At 44.4% G+C, this 18,998-nt stretch overlaps 1 protein-coding gene across 1 annotated transcript in view; it reads right to left on the bottom strand.

Annotated features, from left to right (window-relative positions):
* The window catches only part of LOC138487919 (zinc finger protein 773-like), a 160,631-nt gene extending 142,047 nt beyond the window's left edge, over window positions 1-18,584 (bottom strand). The window contains exon 1 of the mRNA XM_069614545.1: window positions 18,440-18,584. Within this exon, the coding sequence (XP_069470646.1) occupies window positions 18,440-18,463 (24 nt within the window). The 5' untranslated portion in view covers window positions 18,464-18,584. The remainder of the gene's footprint in view (window positions 1-18,439) is intronic.
* Window positions 18,585-18,998: the final 414 nt, after the last annotated feature.

Raw genomic sequence — 18,998 nt, 5'->3', positions numbered from 1 at the left:
AACGTGTTTCATGCTCGCAGAGCGCTTGGTCACACAATGGAAACAGTGGAGAATACAAAATTAAGTAAAATCCAGAGTCCTTCTACCATGTCAATGGCAACTGTAAGAGTCAGTAAAGGCAGTGCAACATGCAGGCAGACATATTATACGGCCCGCTGTAGCGGCCGTGTAGACCACTTTTTCGACGGCTTATAACTTTGCTCCCCTGGAGGAATTCTCACCAAACTTTACAAAAAAGTATATGGACCGCTCTGAATTTTTTCGGCAAGTTTGGTGAGGTTTTGTGCAGGGGGGGGGGAAATTTATAAGGGGGTGGGGCTTTTTTCCATAGACTGAATGGGTAAAAACGTTGTGCACGGCTACAGCCTGAACGGCTGGATGGATTTTCACCATATTTGTGGCAGGAGCAGTGGCTTGGTTCCAAAAGCATGCTTTTGTGCGTTTGGTGGAAATCCGACCAGTACTTTCGTTGCAAAGAACTGAAATGTACATCTCAAAAAATTAGTGATATCGGCGACTCATTTCCCTGTTCACTCCGCGGACAGAAGTCTCATTGGCTTGTAGTACGCTTTGATGTCGACAAACTTTGGACGTGGCCGGTGGTTGGCTGGAGGGAAGCGTGGTGTGCATCAACATTTTTGGGAAATGCTGCCATGGTGTATCGGAGGACAGTGCGGCGCCAAAAGAGACTAAGAAATATAATTTAAGGCATGTGGTGGTAGGAAGAAGGGATGGAAAGGGCGGGGAGAGAGAATTGGTTCATCTGATATGTGTCATGGTACGTGTGTGGAGTGTGGTACTTAGACACATGTTGCCATGCATGGCTGCATTATGTTTCGGTGGGTGTGGGCAAGGCCTAGACTATTGGGTGCATGGCCAAAGGGCTATAGGCCATGCACCCAATAGTCTAGACCTTGCCCAAACCCACCGCAGCAATGCAGTTTAGACTGCATCTGTCAGAGGGTGCTCACCTTTACGGAATGGTTGTGGAGCACATTTTACTCTTCATAGAGCACCAGAGGCGCGCTGACATGCATATATTGTTGCTTCCATGGGTGCGGTCATTGTTAGAACATCCTACGGTTTTCGGTGTATGGCTGGATATTGTGCATTGAAAAGTCCTGCAGTGTGCCCACTGGGTGCAGTGTTGGAACACTGTCAGTATAGAAGAGGGTAGGCTTGAAGTGAATGTTCTATGTGCTTGATTATTCTGGTTTGTGTAGCTTCCTGGGAGTATTCCCAATGTTGTGAAGATTGTGTGGTCTGGTTGGCAGTGACAATAATTTGTGAATAGAAGTGGGTAAGGATGGCGGAGGCAGTGGTATGTTTGTGGACTCTGCCAACTGTTACATGTTTCCATGCATCACTGTTTTATGGTTTTGGGGTTGGACAGAATTGCACCTGGCTATGTTACATTTGTGGATTGTGGTTTCTGGCCACATGTTTAAAGGCATGGCTCCATTATGTTGTGCTGGGTGTGGGCAAGCAGCAGACTCTGGTGTGCATGGTTAAAGGCGTGCTGGGTGCCGCTCTGGATGATTTTGGATGCTGACATCATGGATTTTGTTCCAGAACTTTGTACTGAAGGTGCTTTGGAAGCACACGCGACGTGTACTCTTGAGTGTTCAACGGTAAATATGGAGTGCTGTACAGAAATGATAGGGTTGGCTGCAGAGTTCTTGGCTGCGATTGCTGCATGCATGCGTGAATATTTCACAGTACTCAATGAGGGAGTGCTGGAAGAAGAACATTGGAGAGGGGAGAAGGACTGTCTCTGCTTTACAGGGGTGTAGCCCTTGCTGTAGATGGGAAAGCACACGTGCAACATCCTGCTATTCTCAGCATGGTGGGCATGCAAACTGTGGGGATTGTGGAATCAGGTGTCAAGGGTGTGGTTCAAAGGAAGGGCCGGTACTACTACTTATAATACTCTCTGTGTAATGAGGTTGGTAGAGATGGAGAGACGCACAGTGCTGCTCGTGGGAGGTACATTTGTACAAGATCTGCACAGGTATGCTGTGCAAAGAGGCGTTGCTGCTAATTTCGGGTTGGAAGGAGTGGATGCTTTGTGGGCCAGTCTCTAAGTGTGCAGTTTTGGCTGGATGGTTCGACTTTGCAGATATGTCGCCTCTATTGTTACTGGTCAAGTTGTCATGGTGCATTATGGAGGTCTACATTTGGGTTATTTGTTGTGTGGACGTTTGCTCCGTCACCTGAAGAAGTTGATGAATGCAGTGATGCAGATTTTTCCCACTGCCAAGGTCGTTTTCTCGACCATTCCAACAAAAGGAGTATGGGACCATGCCGGTGTAATTTGTCCCCGGCCAGAGCTCGGAAGGTGTCTTATAAACAGAAGCATGTCTGCATTTATTTGCACTGATGGAATGTTCTCCACCCACTATGAGAGCATGAAGTTGCAAAATATACACTGCTTCCATGCAAATGACATGTCTTTGAACACCATTGGCAATACCATTTTCTTTTACACTGTGCAAGAAGCGTTGACCATAATTCGGTAAAAATTGAAGGAGGAGAAAAAAAAAACAACTCATACAAAGATACCAAACAAAAAAAGTTGTTTGGAAGCACTTAAAAACCATGTAACAATAAATAAATAAAGAAAGTCCACAGTTTTTCAGAGGGACCACTAAAAACCCATCCCCTATCCTGTCCCCCCCCCCCCCACCGTATACCGCAAGCACAAAAACTCAGCAGATTCCGCAGTATTTTCAGGATTACCTGTGCCACATCTGGCCATTTTCAGGATGGGAGTCATGGAAATGGGACTGTGGAGGCTATGGCATTGCGCAATATGGTTTGTGGTTGAGGTGTGTACGCAAAAACAGTGGCAGAAGGTCTCTTTGTACAAAGAAGTGCAAAAGGCTATGGTGGAAGTGTGCATGGTAAGGGTCAGGCATCATATTTCTGTGCATGCACTGTATGTACTTGTTTGAAGTTGGTAACATGCATTCAATGCTGCTTTGTGGGATCATTTTCGAAACGTTTGTAGTAAGTTGGGTACTGCGGAAAAAAAAACCTGTAAAGTGTACAAGATAAGTGGCAGGCATCCTGTTCTGAATGCAATGTGTGTATGATATCATATGATGTGAAATTGTATGATATGCTATTTATAATGCGCCTTTACACAAGTTCTGCAAGGCGCGACGAGGCAAGGGAGGGGGAACAGAGGGGAGACTGAGACAACAAACCTACTAGGCCAGGTGTCACTCTGATCGCCCAAGTCCATGGGTAGGGGGACGGGAAAGTGCAGTACATGGGAAGAAGAACAAATGACAAGAAGTAAAAATATGGCCCCATTGTGCTCAGTGCAAGGAAAGTGCAGATATCAGGTGGTGGTGGAACTGTTAGCGATACAGATAACAGTCCCAAAGTGCAGGGTTTGCCAGAAAGGCAGTGCAGGAGGTGGCCTGGGCCCGGCAGTATGGCCAGGTAACCAGTGGCGAATCAGTTGCAGCCAGGAAGTCAGCTGGGGAGCGGAGGAGAAAAAGCAGACGCAAAGAGAAAAGCTTTGAGGTGCTTCTGGAACCGCCGATGGTCCTCCTTAAGTTTCAGGGAGGCTATTGCAGAGGGAAGCCCCAGCCGAAGAAAGAGATCTACCACCAACTGGTTGCTAAAAAGTATTCATACCTCTATTTTGTGGCGATGGGTGCTCATGTGGATGAATGTGGATGCACAAATCTTGCAATCTTTTACTGAACTTTCTACTGGACGTGCTTTCGAATGACAAGACACTTGCAGACTGAATTTGTAACTGTACATATGAAGTGTTGTGCAGAGCTGACAGTTAGATGCTAACGTCTTGGATGGCATTGGTGGATGCGTGTGTGACTATTTACTTGTACCCAATGAGGTATTGGTGGACAAATAAATATTGTGGAAAGGGAAGAAGGACTGCTCCTGCTTTACTGGGGCGTGGCCATCACGGTACTTATTCTACGCTTCGCACCATGCTGGCCAATGTAAATTGGACTGTGGGGTTTATCCAATCAGGTACTGAGTGTGTGTTTCACAAGAAGAAGCGGTCATACTGTTTTACATTACTCTGCGTGGTGAGGCTGGCTGACATGGAGAAACACTTTGTGTTGACTTTGGGTGATGCCTTTGTGATAGATCTGCACAAGTATGCCCTGGAAAGACACTTTGATGGCAATTTCGGTTTGGAAGGAGTGGACGCATTGTGGTGCGCTGTCTATGACCGCAGTTTCACTGATATGCATGCACTTTGCAGAGATCTGGCCACTTTTGCTACAGTCGATGTAGTCGTGCATTATGGCAGCATGCATTTGGGTTACGTGGCTTGTTTAGGTTTGTTACTGTCTGGTCCTGACTTCTTTGGTCTGCGGAATCTGCTAAACCCCACAGTCTCCCAAAAAGGTGTGAGCAACAACTGAACTAATTTACAGCTGAAGTTCCAACCTCATCAGGGGAAAGGGGAAGTGGAGAAAATAAAAAACAGCACAGATCTCTTTCTTCATTCAGGCATCAGTCTGCAAGAAAGTAAACAGAACAATAGTTACTAAAAAATCTCCATTTTCCTGCCCTCCATTGAAACCCCTGTAAAGAATCCCCATACCTGTACATCCTCTGCCTTTTGCCAAGAGGATTTTCAATTCACTGTCAAGAGTATTTTCTTTCCTTATTAAAAAAGAAAGTCTTTTCTCCGTTTTAAAAGTCTTTGTAGATCATTTTATTTAATAAGAGATTTCCACCTTGATAATCTGAAACATCTCCTCAGTACAACTGATTACCAAGTGTGAGTGTCTTCTGTGCTGAAACGTTTCTTTGCAGTCAACTATCTTGTAGACTTCAATGCCTTAGTTCTTTGATTCAAGCTTGAGAGTTTAATTGAATCTCTTCTGGGTTAAAGCGCTCTCTTAGTTATGTTTAGCATCCATAGCTGAGAAACTTAACAATCTACTTTCACTATGTAAGCGCGTTCTCTGAAACCCTTTGGTTTAACTTAACTCCCTCAAACCTGCTTCGGTACACTAGTGTGACTCACTTTATATCAGAGATTAACTTGTCTCTGCTAATCCCAGTCATTATGTACTGCAATTCAGTTGCCAGGAATATCTCTACAGACACTATCCTTAGGGGATCTAATGCCTGACTCCACAGAGACAAGCTTTCAATGCGCACTCGCCAAAACGAAAACACCATGGAACTCTGTCACTATAACGCACAAGCGCTTCTCAAGTCAAACACATCAACGCCTTTGTCTTTACCCTGAAACACTATTCCCCTATGCCTGCGCACGAATGCTAAATGCTACGGTCGGCACAGTTTGTCTTTTCTGAGGAATCTGAAATAAATGACCTTACGATCCAAAGACAACTTAACCAACGATGCAGTTTAACTCTACAAGAGTTCTTGAGAGGTAATTTCATCTTTTAAGCAATTATGTGAGGAAATTCACAGGAAAAAGCAAATCAGTCTTTCAGCTTGAATCTTCCTCCTGAAAAGAGTAACCTAACTAAATACCTAAACTAAACATCCTTTTACGTTTTTTCTATGAAATTCAAATTATAGTCACTTGTAACTTCACTTGAAAGGAATAATCCTCCTCTAAAACAAATGAAACCTTAATGCTCCCACCAGAAACTACAGGTTGTCTTGTCCCATGCAAAAGTAGCTCTGAGTCTTCTCTTTGGAGAGTCAGGAAAACTTATTTTAAACTACTAGAAAATTGGAGCACTTAATATACAGGACCTTCCTGACGATAAAGGCAGTTTAGAATGTTAATTATTGATTCACACCTCGAAATCAATGAAAATTATGAACTCATTAGAAAAATGTTTAGAGTTAATATTAGGTGCGGGGGAGGAACTGGGGCCATGGCACAAGACCCCAACATATAAGAGACAAATAGGAAGAGGATTCAGCCTAGGAACCCTCCCGTCCCCTGCACACTTTCAGGTGTTTGGACAAAGTCCACTACTGTATTTTGGTATTAATACGAAGAAAATATAAACCAGGAAACCCAGTTTTGTAATTTTAGAATAAAAATGTATATCTTGAATATCAAGTGCATATTATTTCAAAGGAAGAACATTACAAATTCAAGAAGCAAACAGTGCATAAATAGGTCACAACAAATTTGAAGAGATGGTGGAATCCAATTCATGTGGCAACGCGTTTCGAGGATACTTTCCTCTTCTTCATATGGCCAAAATTGAATTCTTGATACACAAAGAAAAAAAGAAGAACATTTGTACATATTTACATTGGTTTATATTTTCTTCGTATTAATACCAAAATACAGTAGTGGACTTTGTCCAAACACCTGAAAGTGTGCAGGGGACGGGAGGGTTCCTAGGCTGAATCCTCTTCCTATTTGTCTCTTATATGTTGGGGTCTTGTGCCATGGCCCTAGTTCCTCCCCCTCACCTAAAATTAACTCCAAACATTTTTCGAATGGGTTAATAATTTTCATTGATTTCGAGGTGTGCATCAATAATCAACCTTCTTGTCATTTTGTTCACTAGTCATCTAGTGTGGCACAAAAAATTGGTTGCACCCATTATCTACTATTATCCCTACCTAGAATGTCTTTTTCTAGACTGAATGAGCTGACTGACAAACATGCTACCACACTAGCCTTTAGTGCGGAAGAAGCAACACGTATTTTAGGCCTCATCAAAGACACAGAAAAAACATTACAAAGCGAGGATAATCCAGAAAAATCAATACAAAAACTTGAAAAACTTATCAGACGGGAAATATCCCAAAAACTGCATGCTAGTACACTGGTCGAATACTATAAAGCTAAAAAAATCCTTACAGGCTTGAGAGTCTATTTGAGACCAACGCTTTGTAGTGAAAATAAAGCATTCATACAGAAGTGGGATCAAATCTTAAACAAGTGTTCCTTGGACCTTATTCTTTTAACAATAGAAGAATTATCTAAATCTCTTGAAACCATCGACTCCGAAATTAAGACTGTCCAAGAACAAATATCCAAATTTAAACCAGCAAACGATCTTACAGAAATTTTGGAGGACATCAATTTGAAATTGGCTAACTATAAAACAGAAATTGAACAAAGGAAATTGCGTAAATTTAAGAGAGATACTTTCGACTATTTAAATGACAGTCTACAATTGGCAGGAATATTACCGACAAAGGAATTTCAACCGTAATAGACAACATAATACGGGCTCATCAAACTCTGGCAATAGTAGTGACAGCAGCGTTGGTGAACCTATACAGAGGCCTACATCGGAAGAAATTAGCCAACGAGATTTATCTGAGGATAATAACATGTCTAGAGCACTAAGAATACCAAGTTCCCCGACAAACAAAGAAACTGATCCCAATTCCTCTACTGGGGCTTTTTTAGGCCTAAGGGGATGGGAGGGTTCCTAGGCTAAATCCTCTTCCTATTTGCAGTTTAGAATGTTGTCAAGTCCACCAGGCGACTACTTGGACCAATAAGCACTCTGCCCCTCTCCTCCATGTTGGAATGGTTTATTCTCACGCTGAAAACACTATAGTTAAGGCCAAATAAAACATCTCCAAGTAAACAGATTCAGACTTCTAACAACAGAATTCCTCTCTCTCCCACATTCACAACAGAACTAGACCTGACAGTTGCGTAGACTGAAGAGGTTGCTGAATGTAGTGAAGAGGCCTTTTCCCCCATCCATAACAAGAAGAGTATGGGACAATGTTCATGGATGTTGTTCCGAGCCAGAGGTTGGAAGGTGTCTCATCAACAGAAGCATTTATACTTTTTTGTCCGTTGGTGGGATATTCTTCTGCAACAATGACCTCATTAGTTGTGAAAATGCAGAGTTTTTCCACGCAAATGGCATTTCGTTGTCACCCATTGGTAATCCTGTTTTGTTTGCCCGTCTACAGGATGCTTTGAATAGTTTACTGTAACAATGCGAGCACAAGAAAACACAACATCAAATAAAACCCCAAAAAAGTGTTTCACTAGAAGCACCTAAAAAATATATTTTATTTTAAAAAAAAAGCTCTTTTCAGAGCTGCCAATAAAAGTGAACTCCCCTACCCTGGTTGCAATTTATTCCCCTACGCCCGCACGCCGCACAAAATCCACATCCAGGGATTTTGAGGATGGCCATGGAAATGGGACTGCAGAACCTGAGGTATTGCGCAATATCGTTTCTGGGTGTGGTGTGTACGCAAGACTGCTGTACAGAACTGATACTGTAACAAGGAGAGCTCTTCAATGTGATTGGTGGATGCGTGTGGAACATTCTAACAGTACCCAATGACGGCGTGCTGGAAAGAAGAAAGTGGAAAGGGAAGAAGGAATGTTTCTGCTTTATTGGGGCACAGCTCTTGCCGTACTTGAGGAAACGCACGTGCCACATAGTACTGTTTTCAAGCATGCTACCCATGGGAATGGGACAGTGGGGACTATCGCAACTGAGGGTGTGGGTCACAAGAAGGGCCGTTAATACTTTTCTCCATTACTGTGCGTACTGAGCCGGGGTGACTTGGTTGCCATTACTTGAAAAGGCAATGTAGCAATGCAGATTCGGTCCACCATCACTTACAGGGCAAACCTACGTGGCCTGCTACTCTGTTCTGAAAAGCTATAAACAGATTGCGGAGCAGCTGTGCAGTGTGGCCTTTTGTAGGGCTGCTGTGGAGAACTTGCACCTGGAAAACATGCCTACAGTGTTCAACAATATATATACATGTGCAATGGCACAATGTGGTGTGTTGGGAGTGTGTACTTTCCCAAAAACACTATGTACATTGCACAACACTGTAATTTTCCACTTTCCGAGGGTCCAGATCGTGTCCCCGACATAAGGGCCCACGCGCAGCATGGGTGTGGTTTCATGGCGACATCGCCACTGTTCTCCCATGGGACGGCTGTCTGCAGGATGCATTTTGGGCAGCATATGTTGTGCGCATGTGCATAGGTGTGCTATGCACGTCGTTGCCACTTCTCTACTGATTAATAGTGCGACACACGTGCACCAACCATTTTGGGAGACGCTGGGTGTTTATAGGGTATAACAGGTGGGATGTTTATCTGTATAGCTACCTGTAGGACGTTGGTGGGGGTTGCAACCTAATTAACGTGCGTTCGCATATGGTGCACAGTGGCAGTGTTACCAGGGAACAGATACACATGCGTGTACTTGCACAACTAACAAATGTCCGCTCCCACATGTAATTACAGGTGGTGCACAACACGTGGACATGTGGGTCGTGCTGGCATCGTACGGATGTCTCCATTGTCATTACAGATAGGCCGGCAGGTGCGGTGTCTGTAGGACACCTATTTTTTGCTTAATTGCGGTCATTCCTACAAGGACTATTCGCCGCTGAGGCATAAGAATACCACATATACACTCAGCAACAATTTCAATATCATCGTTTACTCTCACACATTCATACGCACCACTAGGAAAGGGTTGGGGTAGCAGAAGTGGATACTTATTGTGGGGAATTGGGGACTTGCACAGGTTGGTTGTGAGGGGAGGAAGGCATTGAGATATCACCGTAACATCTCCTATCACACAGATTTTGAGGGGATGGCAGGCTGCGACATGGGAACGGGTTCACGTGCAAGTCTGCCAGTGCTGTTTCATTTTGTCTATAATATACCCTTGTACGCAATCTTTTAAGGCGGCACAATTTTTCACTATTCTTCCATTTGGTCTTCTAGGCTGTCCATTTTGCTATTTACAGAGTTTCTTTCCTTTGCTATGCCTGTATGCCGTTGTGGAAGGGGTGTCACTTGTGCTACCTTGCTTTCCTTTCCAATATGTTCTCTTACAGAAAAGAGACTGTGTTAGGTGTACATGAAGCAATACTTACTACATAAATTACGTTTCACACTACTGCGAGTACCAATGGGGTTAGTATCGTAATTCATTACGTCATGAGGGAAAATTTTCTTCCAGCCACTGTAAGGTGCTTGCCATTGCTACGCACACAAAAAAAAAAACTTCTGCACCATTGTATACTGCACCACCTGCGCAATTATATTATCAGACAACATGTAGTGTGCTTGCTAAGTTGCAGTGATGTTCTAATCTCAGTACTTTGCCGTCTTTACTCTGGCCGTTCGTTCTTTGTTCCCATGCACAGTAGCAGTGAGGTAAGATTGTTGAATGGAGGCGTCACTTCTGTTGTTGGTGTATTCCGTTATGGTGTAGTCCCTATACCTTTGTGCTGTTTGCTTCATAAGTACACAGTTTGCAGCCCTACTCTATCTTACCTTGCAATTCATGTACATGCCGCTGCTTGCATATGTTCCTTGTGTTTGCTGAACGGTACCACTATGTAAGAGAGCCCCTGCCTTTCTGAGCAGGTTGGATGCCAGCCGATGTCTGCGACCAGACGCATGCTCCGAGACTGCTGTGCGCATTAACATGGTGCCCACAGGGTCAGTATGTTGTACAAGTAAGGGTATCTTGCTAAAAACCTATTCAATTCACTGAAAAAACGTTGCTGAAGGAACATTATGCCTAATTTGCAATGGTAAAAATCTATGCAATTCGCTCTTAAAAAACATTGTTAAAAAGGGACGTTTTGGGTAAGTTGCACTACTAAAAAGCTATGAAGTTCACTGACAAAAAACGTTGTAAAAGGAACAATACGTTTTTCTTCGGGCAACTGAAACCTATCAAATTCAGTGCAACCAGTACTTGAAAGGAACATTAGATTTACTTTTTTAGAAAGAAAGCGCAAGACCACAATCAACATACACATGACATCATGCCCAGAGTGCCTATTGTGGGGTGGAGGATCTCCAAATAAAACCAGTAATAATGGAGATTGTTTTGAGCATTTCTATCAAAAGATATGTTGGAATGCCCTAAAGATATAAAACATGTGGTTAGAATGTTCATTTTAGGGTGCCACTTCTGCGCAAAATATGACAAGGGAGTGCAGACCTGTGCTTAACCAAGGTTCTAAAATTTTTAGCGAGTGTGTTAATATATCTAAAACATATTTTAGCCACATTGCTACAAAATTCCACTCTAACAGGGGTCACTGGTTCTACTACATTACCTAAGCAGTCATGTTTTCCACTCATTTAACCTATAAAGCCTGAGGCACAAGGGTGCCGACAGACCTTTCTGCAGCTCACTGATGCGATAAGCGACCAGTACAGCTTCTAAGATGCCGCCACAACCGGAAGATAAACGTCATGTATACGCATATACTGCTGGAACCTGCTCTGGTCCGTATACCGCTTGGTTACCCTACATTGCCGTACACTTTAGCCTCCCCACTCCGTACCCCTTTCTACCAGCCGTGTTTCCTTGGCCTGAGCATTCAGCTCCATCCTGTTCGCTACCGGCAGCACTGTTACCAAGCCATTCAGAAACATCCAGCCAGCTACTTTCCAGCTCCGTGACAATCAGAAAGCGCACTTAAGTTCCCTACCCACACCATACCTAGGCCCTAGTGCGCCCAGATGCGGTCACACACCAGGGCACCAATCCTCTGAGAGCAACTAAACAGATGGATCCTCAATCCCACCCATGCAACACTCCAATGTTCCGTTCCCAGCATATCCACTAACCGCCACAAAAGCCGCTACCCATTGTTAGGGAGAATTCTCATTTCTGTGCAAACTCCCTTCAACCTAGAGACCCTGAGCTCTTTTGCTGGATTTTAGGATTTTTTTTTTAACTTTAACACTGGAGTGATTGAGACTTTTTCTCTCACTCTCTCGTGTGTTTTGATCTGATTTGGAATATTTGTTTCCTTTGTTTTTGGAGTATGACAGACTCCATAGACATCTACTTTTTGTATGGCGACACAGCACCTTTAGTGCAGTGTCACAGAAATCCTTCAGATTTCTCAGAAAGTTTAAATACCTTGTCTTGTGTGAACTACCGTTTCCAAGAACAGTAAAGTGAAATTGACTTTACTTACACTTTTCTCTTTGTAGGCTGAGCACACACCATCTTATGTAGAGTGATGGGGGTTACTTAGTAGCCCCTTATCCTACCTACTCATGTAAAAGAAATGTATGTTACCTTCACTAGTTTAAATGGCTGGTAGCAGTGGTTTAGTTTTTCTACCATTGTGCTTTTCCTCCGCACGCAGAATCCTCAGCCGCAGTATAGCACCCAGGGGTGACCATTTTGTCAGAATCCCCCCCATCTTCTTTCACCATTTTCTAGTTGTGAGGTCTTTCTTGGGTGTTACTCTGCGCACCAAGCCAGGTTTGAGCCCTTTGTTCATTTAGCCTTTGGCTGGCTTCAGTCCTGAAACCCGCCTCTGGTTCCAATGTGTCTGGGAGGGCAGGAAGTGAGGGTGGGTCCTGAAACTATCCTGTCCTTGTCTCTAGGAGTGCCAGAATGAAGCCAGTCCTGATAGCAGGTCCTGAAAAGCCAGCCAGCCAGCCTAACAGCCTAGGCTGTGCATGAATGGGAGAAACCTGCTTAAAAACAAGGGTTTTGGGACTAGAGGCAGAGTTGACAACTGGGAAAAACACCTGACGAAGAAACCGTGAACGAAGCTTGCTGCATCCTCCTGGACCTTTGAATTGCCTGGTGAAGCCCTGCTGCTGTGCCGATACTCCTTTTTCTGATCGACAAGAGAAGCTCTGGAAGGGATGACTTCGTCTTGGGGTTAGTTGGTCCCACAAACCCAAGGGAAGAACTCCATTGGACCATCTTCCCCGACTGGCTGTACTTCTTTGCTGCTGCAGGAACCGAGAGCCAGGGGTCGAGAAATCTGTAGTCCAGTGAAACGACTGTGCTCCTGCCAGAAGCTCCAGGTGTCTCCTAAGGACCCTCCAGAAGCAGGACGAGCAGAGCTGCAGGACTCAAGGAGTAAAGGAATCCCAACCAGTATGCAAGATCCATGGTGGTGCTGTTTACCACGTGCTGAAACCTCAAAGTGCCGCTGATCCAAAAAGAGCCCATAGCTGCCGACGACCTCCAAATTGCTGCCACAGGAGTCCTCCAAACATCCTTCTACCTGTCCCCATGACTGAAACCCAGGATCTGCATCGATGCGACAGGACAGACTCCAGCTGGACCACTCTTCTTCAAACCAGAGGTACTGTTTAGAATTACTTCAGTGTCTTTAAGCTGTGCTCTTCTCAGTTGAGACTTGCATTAGCTATTTTTGTTGGACTCGATTTCAACTCTGCTTTCCACAAGTGTAACAGCTTGTGACCCTACAGTGATTTTCTGCAAAACTCTCTAACTCTGTGCAAGACTTGTATTAACTACGAAGTGCCTCAGCTCCATAGACTGTGCTCCAATTGACTATGGCTGTCCTGGTTCCCTGCAGACACTTGTAGTCCATCGAGTTTGATATTGTCTCTCCCTAAGAGGTGATAACTGTGTTTAAACTAGTATTTGCTGGGAAAGGTTTTGTCAATACTTCATTGGAAGATTTAAGTATACTCACATGCTCTGAGAACCTGTTTAACCCGTTTCCTTCCTTTAAACTTTCCTTTCTGCAACCTCAGAATCTGCAAAGTGTACTAAATGCCATTACTGTCCTTGTAAATGAAGTCACCTCTGGGTGTGGGAAGTGTGTAAAAAGCATCTCTAAAGAGCATCCACTAAACGTATGCTGATTCTGAAAAAGTATATTTGATTGTTACACGTCTTGCCCTTTTTAAATAACGTTTATTTAAAAAATGAGGTTAAATAAATAAATATTTCAAACTGAAACCTTGAGTATAAGTGTTACTTGGCTACTTGTATTTGCGAATTTCATTGCTACAGCTCATAGTCACCCCTCTTGAGAAAAGCCTGGTTGCTCAGTTACACTACCAACTTAGTGTAGTACAGGCCTATACCAAAAGGTGGGTTACCTAATACCAAGCAGATAAGTGTTGTGTAGTCTCACACAGTGTTTCTACATCAATTGTTACCCAACAACCATCCATCTGCAATGCTCCCACTCCCTGTACCATTACACCATGTCACTTTGACCTCATTCCTATGACCAAAATGAGACAAGCCCACGCGGTCACTCGTGCCCGTTACACAACGCCTACTTCTTCGGCTAACCACTTCACCCAACTACCCTAATACAAAGCCACAGCATCACACGAATGCATCTGTACTAGCGCACAACATAGACAACCATACAATGTGACTGGCACCCCACCAACTGGCCAACCCAGCTCAGCCAACCTCACCAAGCAGTATCCGCTGGCAACCCATCAGAATCCCACCCACCATCCCCACAAGGAAATCAAGTGAGAAATGCCCATGATCTCGTTGGCACCACAGACTCCCTTCATCGTGCCCTCCAGCACTCAAGATATACCACACAGGCCCAAACCCCCCACACGCAGTCTACAGGGAGCATCACCTGTATAAATCCACCAAGCCAATCTAACCAGTCATCTAACATTCCCACCAGACCTAAAACTGCATCCACTAAGAAGTCCCATATGGTCACGCACAGCCCTACATTCAATTGCCACACTAAACAGACCATACCCCCCTCCCACTCAATCTTCTACCTCCCACGCAAGCCCACATATCCTTAAGAGGGCACTCATCAATGCAAGGTCACTACCAGCCCACGCACTCGACATACACAACCTGGTCACCCCTCAAAACCTCAACCTACTTGCTGCACCAAGCCTCAGGTCCTGCGCTCTCACAAGCATTCCCCGCCAGATACACTATACTCAGAAACTATATAGAGAACTCACGAGGAGGAGCTGTCACACTCATCCATAGAGATTCCCTCAACATTAGACAGGACAATAACACGAGAGAAAGTGACTTAACTCTCAGAGCAAAACTCCACACCTCCCCAATAGACTCAGTAACCCTATGCATCATCTACCGACCACCAGGACAGGCGAACTCCTTGGATGAATTCTTCATTTTCACAGTAGAAAACCTGAAACCCCCCTCTAGAGCCCTAATACTTGGAGACCGTAATATAGGCTTCAAAGACCCCGCAAATCCCAGTGCTTCAACAGTTGCCAGCACTCTCTCCAATCTGGGATTTAAGCAGCGAGTCTAGGCCCCCACTCACATCAAGGGTAGAATGCTAGAGTGGGTAATGGATCTAAATGGTCAGATATCTATTCTATCTAACATACCCTACCCTTGGTCCAACCACTACATTTGAGCTTTCGCCCTTCCACTGAAGAAACAGCAGTCACCCCTCACCCTAATCCTGCCTCCAAACCTAGCACGCATCACTCGTAAAATCTCTAAAGAAAACATCTCAACTCTTCTGAAACCACTCCTACCAATGAACCTCAGTTCAGCTGACCCAAACACCCTAGCAAACATCTACTTAGACACTGTATCCAATGTAATCAGTTCAATAGCCCCACTAGTGACCAGAAGAGCGAAACAAACCAATCAGCCACATCAATTCCTGGTTTACCCTGACATTCAGGCCTCTCACCAAAGAAAAAGACAGGCAGAACTAGCCTGGAGAAAAAACACAACTGACCCAACTCAAAACCTCCTTCAAATCCATTGCCAAGGAATACAAAAACAAATCTTTCATTGCAGTGAAAGCCACGGCATATAACACAAGAATATCAAATGCCAGCTCCAATTCCCAGGAAATCTTTAGAATTGTCAGAGTACTTGAAACTCCATCTTCCCCACCGAGCACAATCTGTAAAGACAAAGCATGGTGCATCAACATCCAGCATGCTATGCATGCCAAAACCACCCCTCTACAAATGAAAATAGAAAGGAAACAAGTCCTCATACCCTCCCCTACCCCTCACAACCCCAAGACCCAGCACCACTCCCCACCCCCATTCCACGTGAGAGAAATTTCGGAAAACTGCCAACATACTTAAAAAACTCAAACCATAAAATTGTAAATGAGACATCTACCCAGCCAATATCAGACAGTTCATACTCCCTTGTCCCATTGATTACGAGATTTATTGATGCTTCCTTTCCATCAAGCCAAGTCCCAGCTAGCCTCAAAGAATCCTGGGTCCGGCCACTACTGAAGAAACCCTCACTTAACCCATCAGAGCCAAACAATTCCCGTCCAATTACAACAGTCCCAGTCCTTCTAACGGTCCTGGATAGGGCGGCCTACAAACAGATAGAACATTTCCTAGAATCCAACCACATCCTAGGGGTGCGACGATCTGGTCTCTGGCCAGGCCATGAGATGGAAACAGCACTGCAAGATAAAAAAAATTTAAAAAAACAGCTCAATGCCTTTATAGATGAGGGCAGGCCATCCCTCCTACTCTTGGACCTTTCCACCGCCCTTCAATGGGTGAAACACAAAACGCTCTGCAGCCATCTTTCAACTTCCGACAATTTCGATTGTGAAGCCACCTCATGGATAGCGTCCTTCCTGGCAAAAAGATCTATGAGAGTTTTCTCAGATACTGCCATTGCCCCTCCCATTCCCATCCCCTGTGGATTTCCCCAAGGAACGTGTGTCTCCCCCATCCCTATAAAACATGTTAATCAAACCCCTCCCCCGTCGACCTCCTGAACTCCATCGTTATAACATACACCAATGACACTCAAATCCTCCTCCCACTGTCAGGCATCTATGACACAGACTCCCTTACCATCAACCGAATTGACTCCACATCCAATCTTGGATGGCTACAACGACCTATGCCTCAACAACGACAAGATGGAGATCCTATTAGTGGAGCCTCCAGCCATGCTATAAAAACTCAGCCCACAATTCTCAGCCTTCACAATAGATGACAACATCCAAGCTTCACAATCTGTTAAAACATTGCGCGTCTATCTGCATGGCTCACTATCCCTCACCAGACAGGTGAATGTGATTGCCTCCTCAGTGGCATACACAGCTAAACTCATTAATGCAGCTAGGCAATGCCTTATTCTGACAAGCTGCCTCACCATCGCCAGAGAAATAATAGGAGCAAGACTAGATTACTGCAACGTTCTATTTGCAGGGATCTCAAAACAAAACAAAATGCAGATAATTCAGAGCAATGCCTTTCGTGCAGCACTCCATATACAGCAGCGAGACGGGGGGGGTGCACTGGCTCCCAATCAGAGAAAGAATACATATTCAAGACAATTTCTATCATGCATAAATGCATATCCAATACTGCCCCAGAATATTTGTCACAGAAAATTACTAGACAGTCGTCCTCCACACTAAGGTCCATCCATGTCAATAGACTCACTCTCCCATACTTCCCAAAATCTAGAGGAGGGGGCTTAAGCTTCCAGGCAATGGCAGCGAAATATGTCCTTTCCCCCTCCCTAAGAGCAGAGACGTCTTACTGGCCGTTCCGGAAAGCACTAAAAACGTTTCTCTTCACCCAATGACTTGACACTCAAAATGTATGTCCACCATTTGGTTCCCCCTCCTGGTCTTGTCACACCTAGAAGTGGGAGAGGAGAAAGAGCCCAGGCTAACTTGGGAGGGATGGTCAGAGAGGAAGGAGGTCAGCCAGTCCAGTGACCACTCCAAGATACCAAGGGTATTGTGGAGCTGTTTTGTGAGGATGGAGTGATTGACTGTATCAAATGCAGAGTAGATATCAAGTGGAATGAGAACAGCTGGAGTATGAGAATAAACTGAAGAGAACAGAATATTTTAGGAAGACAATCATGTGATCACCTATGGGGCCTAAAGAGCAGGGTGGAAGGGCACAGGAGCGACAATCAGCTGCTGGAAGAGGTAGGTAATATGTTCCAAACATGCCATCCCTCCTGATTCAGGCGGGAGACTGGATTTTTTAAATTTAAAAGATTGTTCATTTTCACTTTCTCAGTCCTAAAAATAATTGTAAATCCAATGCAATACAATGGGAGAATCCAATTTTCCACTTTCTGTGGCAAAATCTCCCTCCTAGGGGCTCCACAGTGTAGGCATACATGTGAGCATTAATTCAAGGGCCCGTAACCAGAGGCCTGGCAGTGTCTTAGGTGATGCACAGGAGTGTGGTCCTGATTTCCAGGCGATCTTAAGAGCAATCACGTGGGATCCGCTTTATAAAGCATTATAGGCAATGTGGCCAGTGACTTGAGGGGTTGCTTTCAAGTGTCTTGATCTGTGAGTTGCAGTTGCACTGAGCAAGACACTTTGCAACTGGAGGAGCAAAATCCAGTTAATACGTGGTGATGGATGTGCTGGAGAATTTGCATTGATCTGCGTGTTTAAAAAAAAAATAATAATAATCATAGACCCTTCCTTGGATGCACTGGTGACTGGTATAACGCATGCGAACGTACTGGGAGGAGGAAGAGGGATCTGTAGGTAATTACAGTGCCAATAACCGGGTATTAAGTGAAACAAAGGTTCCACTGGGTGGGACTGAAAGGATTGGGGAATGAGGCCTGTCAGAGGCCGGAGACACAAAGAGAAACATTGTGACGAGGAAGAGTCGTATCAGTCAATTAAATCAAGACAAGATGTAGAAATCGTTCAGGTCATTTGGATCCGTCACAGGACATCACTCGTCCTGTCTCATTTGAATCCAGCAAAGGACACCACTCACCTTATCTGAACGCTGGTGGGACATCACTCTCCTGAGTCACACTTTCTTCTACAGATGAAGGCTATCTGAGCAGTAACTGAGGCGAGATGAATTATTTCGTTTACACCAAGAGTGCAACTCCCTTGTAGTGAGCGGAAACACAACATTAATCCGATGCGCATGCTCGTAACTGGTAATACTACTTACCAGGACGATCTATATACTACACCTGTTCAGAAGCTGAGACACTGTAGTCAATATATGTCAAGCGATGGGAAGAATATGGAGTTGCTCTTAAGATAGACACTGCTCTCCAAACATGCCCCGAAGCATCACTTGATTAACCGGAAGTATATTGCACGAAATACTACTACAGCCGGTGCCATCTCCGAGTTTGTGATGTGCTGTAAATAGTTCCTTCCACAGTGTATTTATTATTTAAACCAGTTTTGTACGTGCTCATAGATAGCTCCTCATTCCTATTTTAGATTTATCGCATGATTACTTTAAAGTTATTAGATCTGCAGTGGCTATAAACAAATACAATAGATTTCGGGTGACCAGCTAGCACTGTAACACA

The sequence above is a fragment of the Ambystoma mexicanum genome, chromosome 9 (genome assembly GCF_040938575.1).
Source record: "Ambystoma mexicanum isolate Mex_15411 chromosome 9, UKY_AmexF1_1, whole genome shotgun sequence".
NCBI lineage: Eukaryota > Metazoa > Chordata > Amphibia > Caudata > Ambystomatidae > Ambystoma > Ambystoma mexicanum.
The sequence above is the reverse complement of the archived record's forward strand: the minus strand, read 5'-3'. Positions and strand labels throughout refer to the sequence as shown.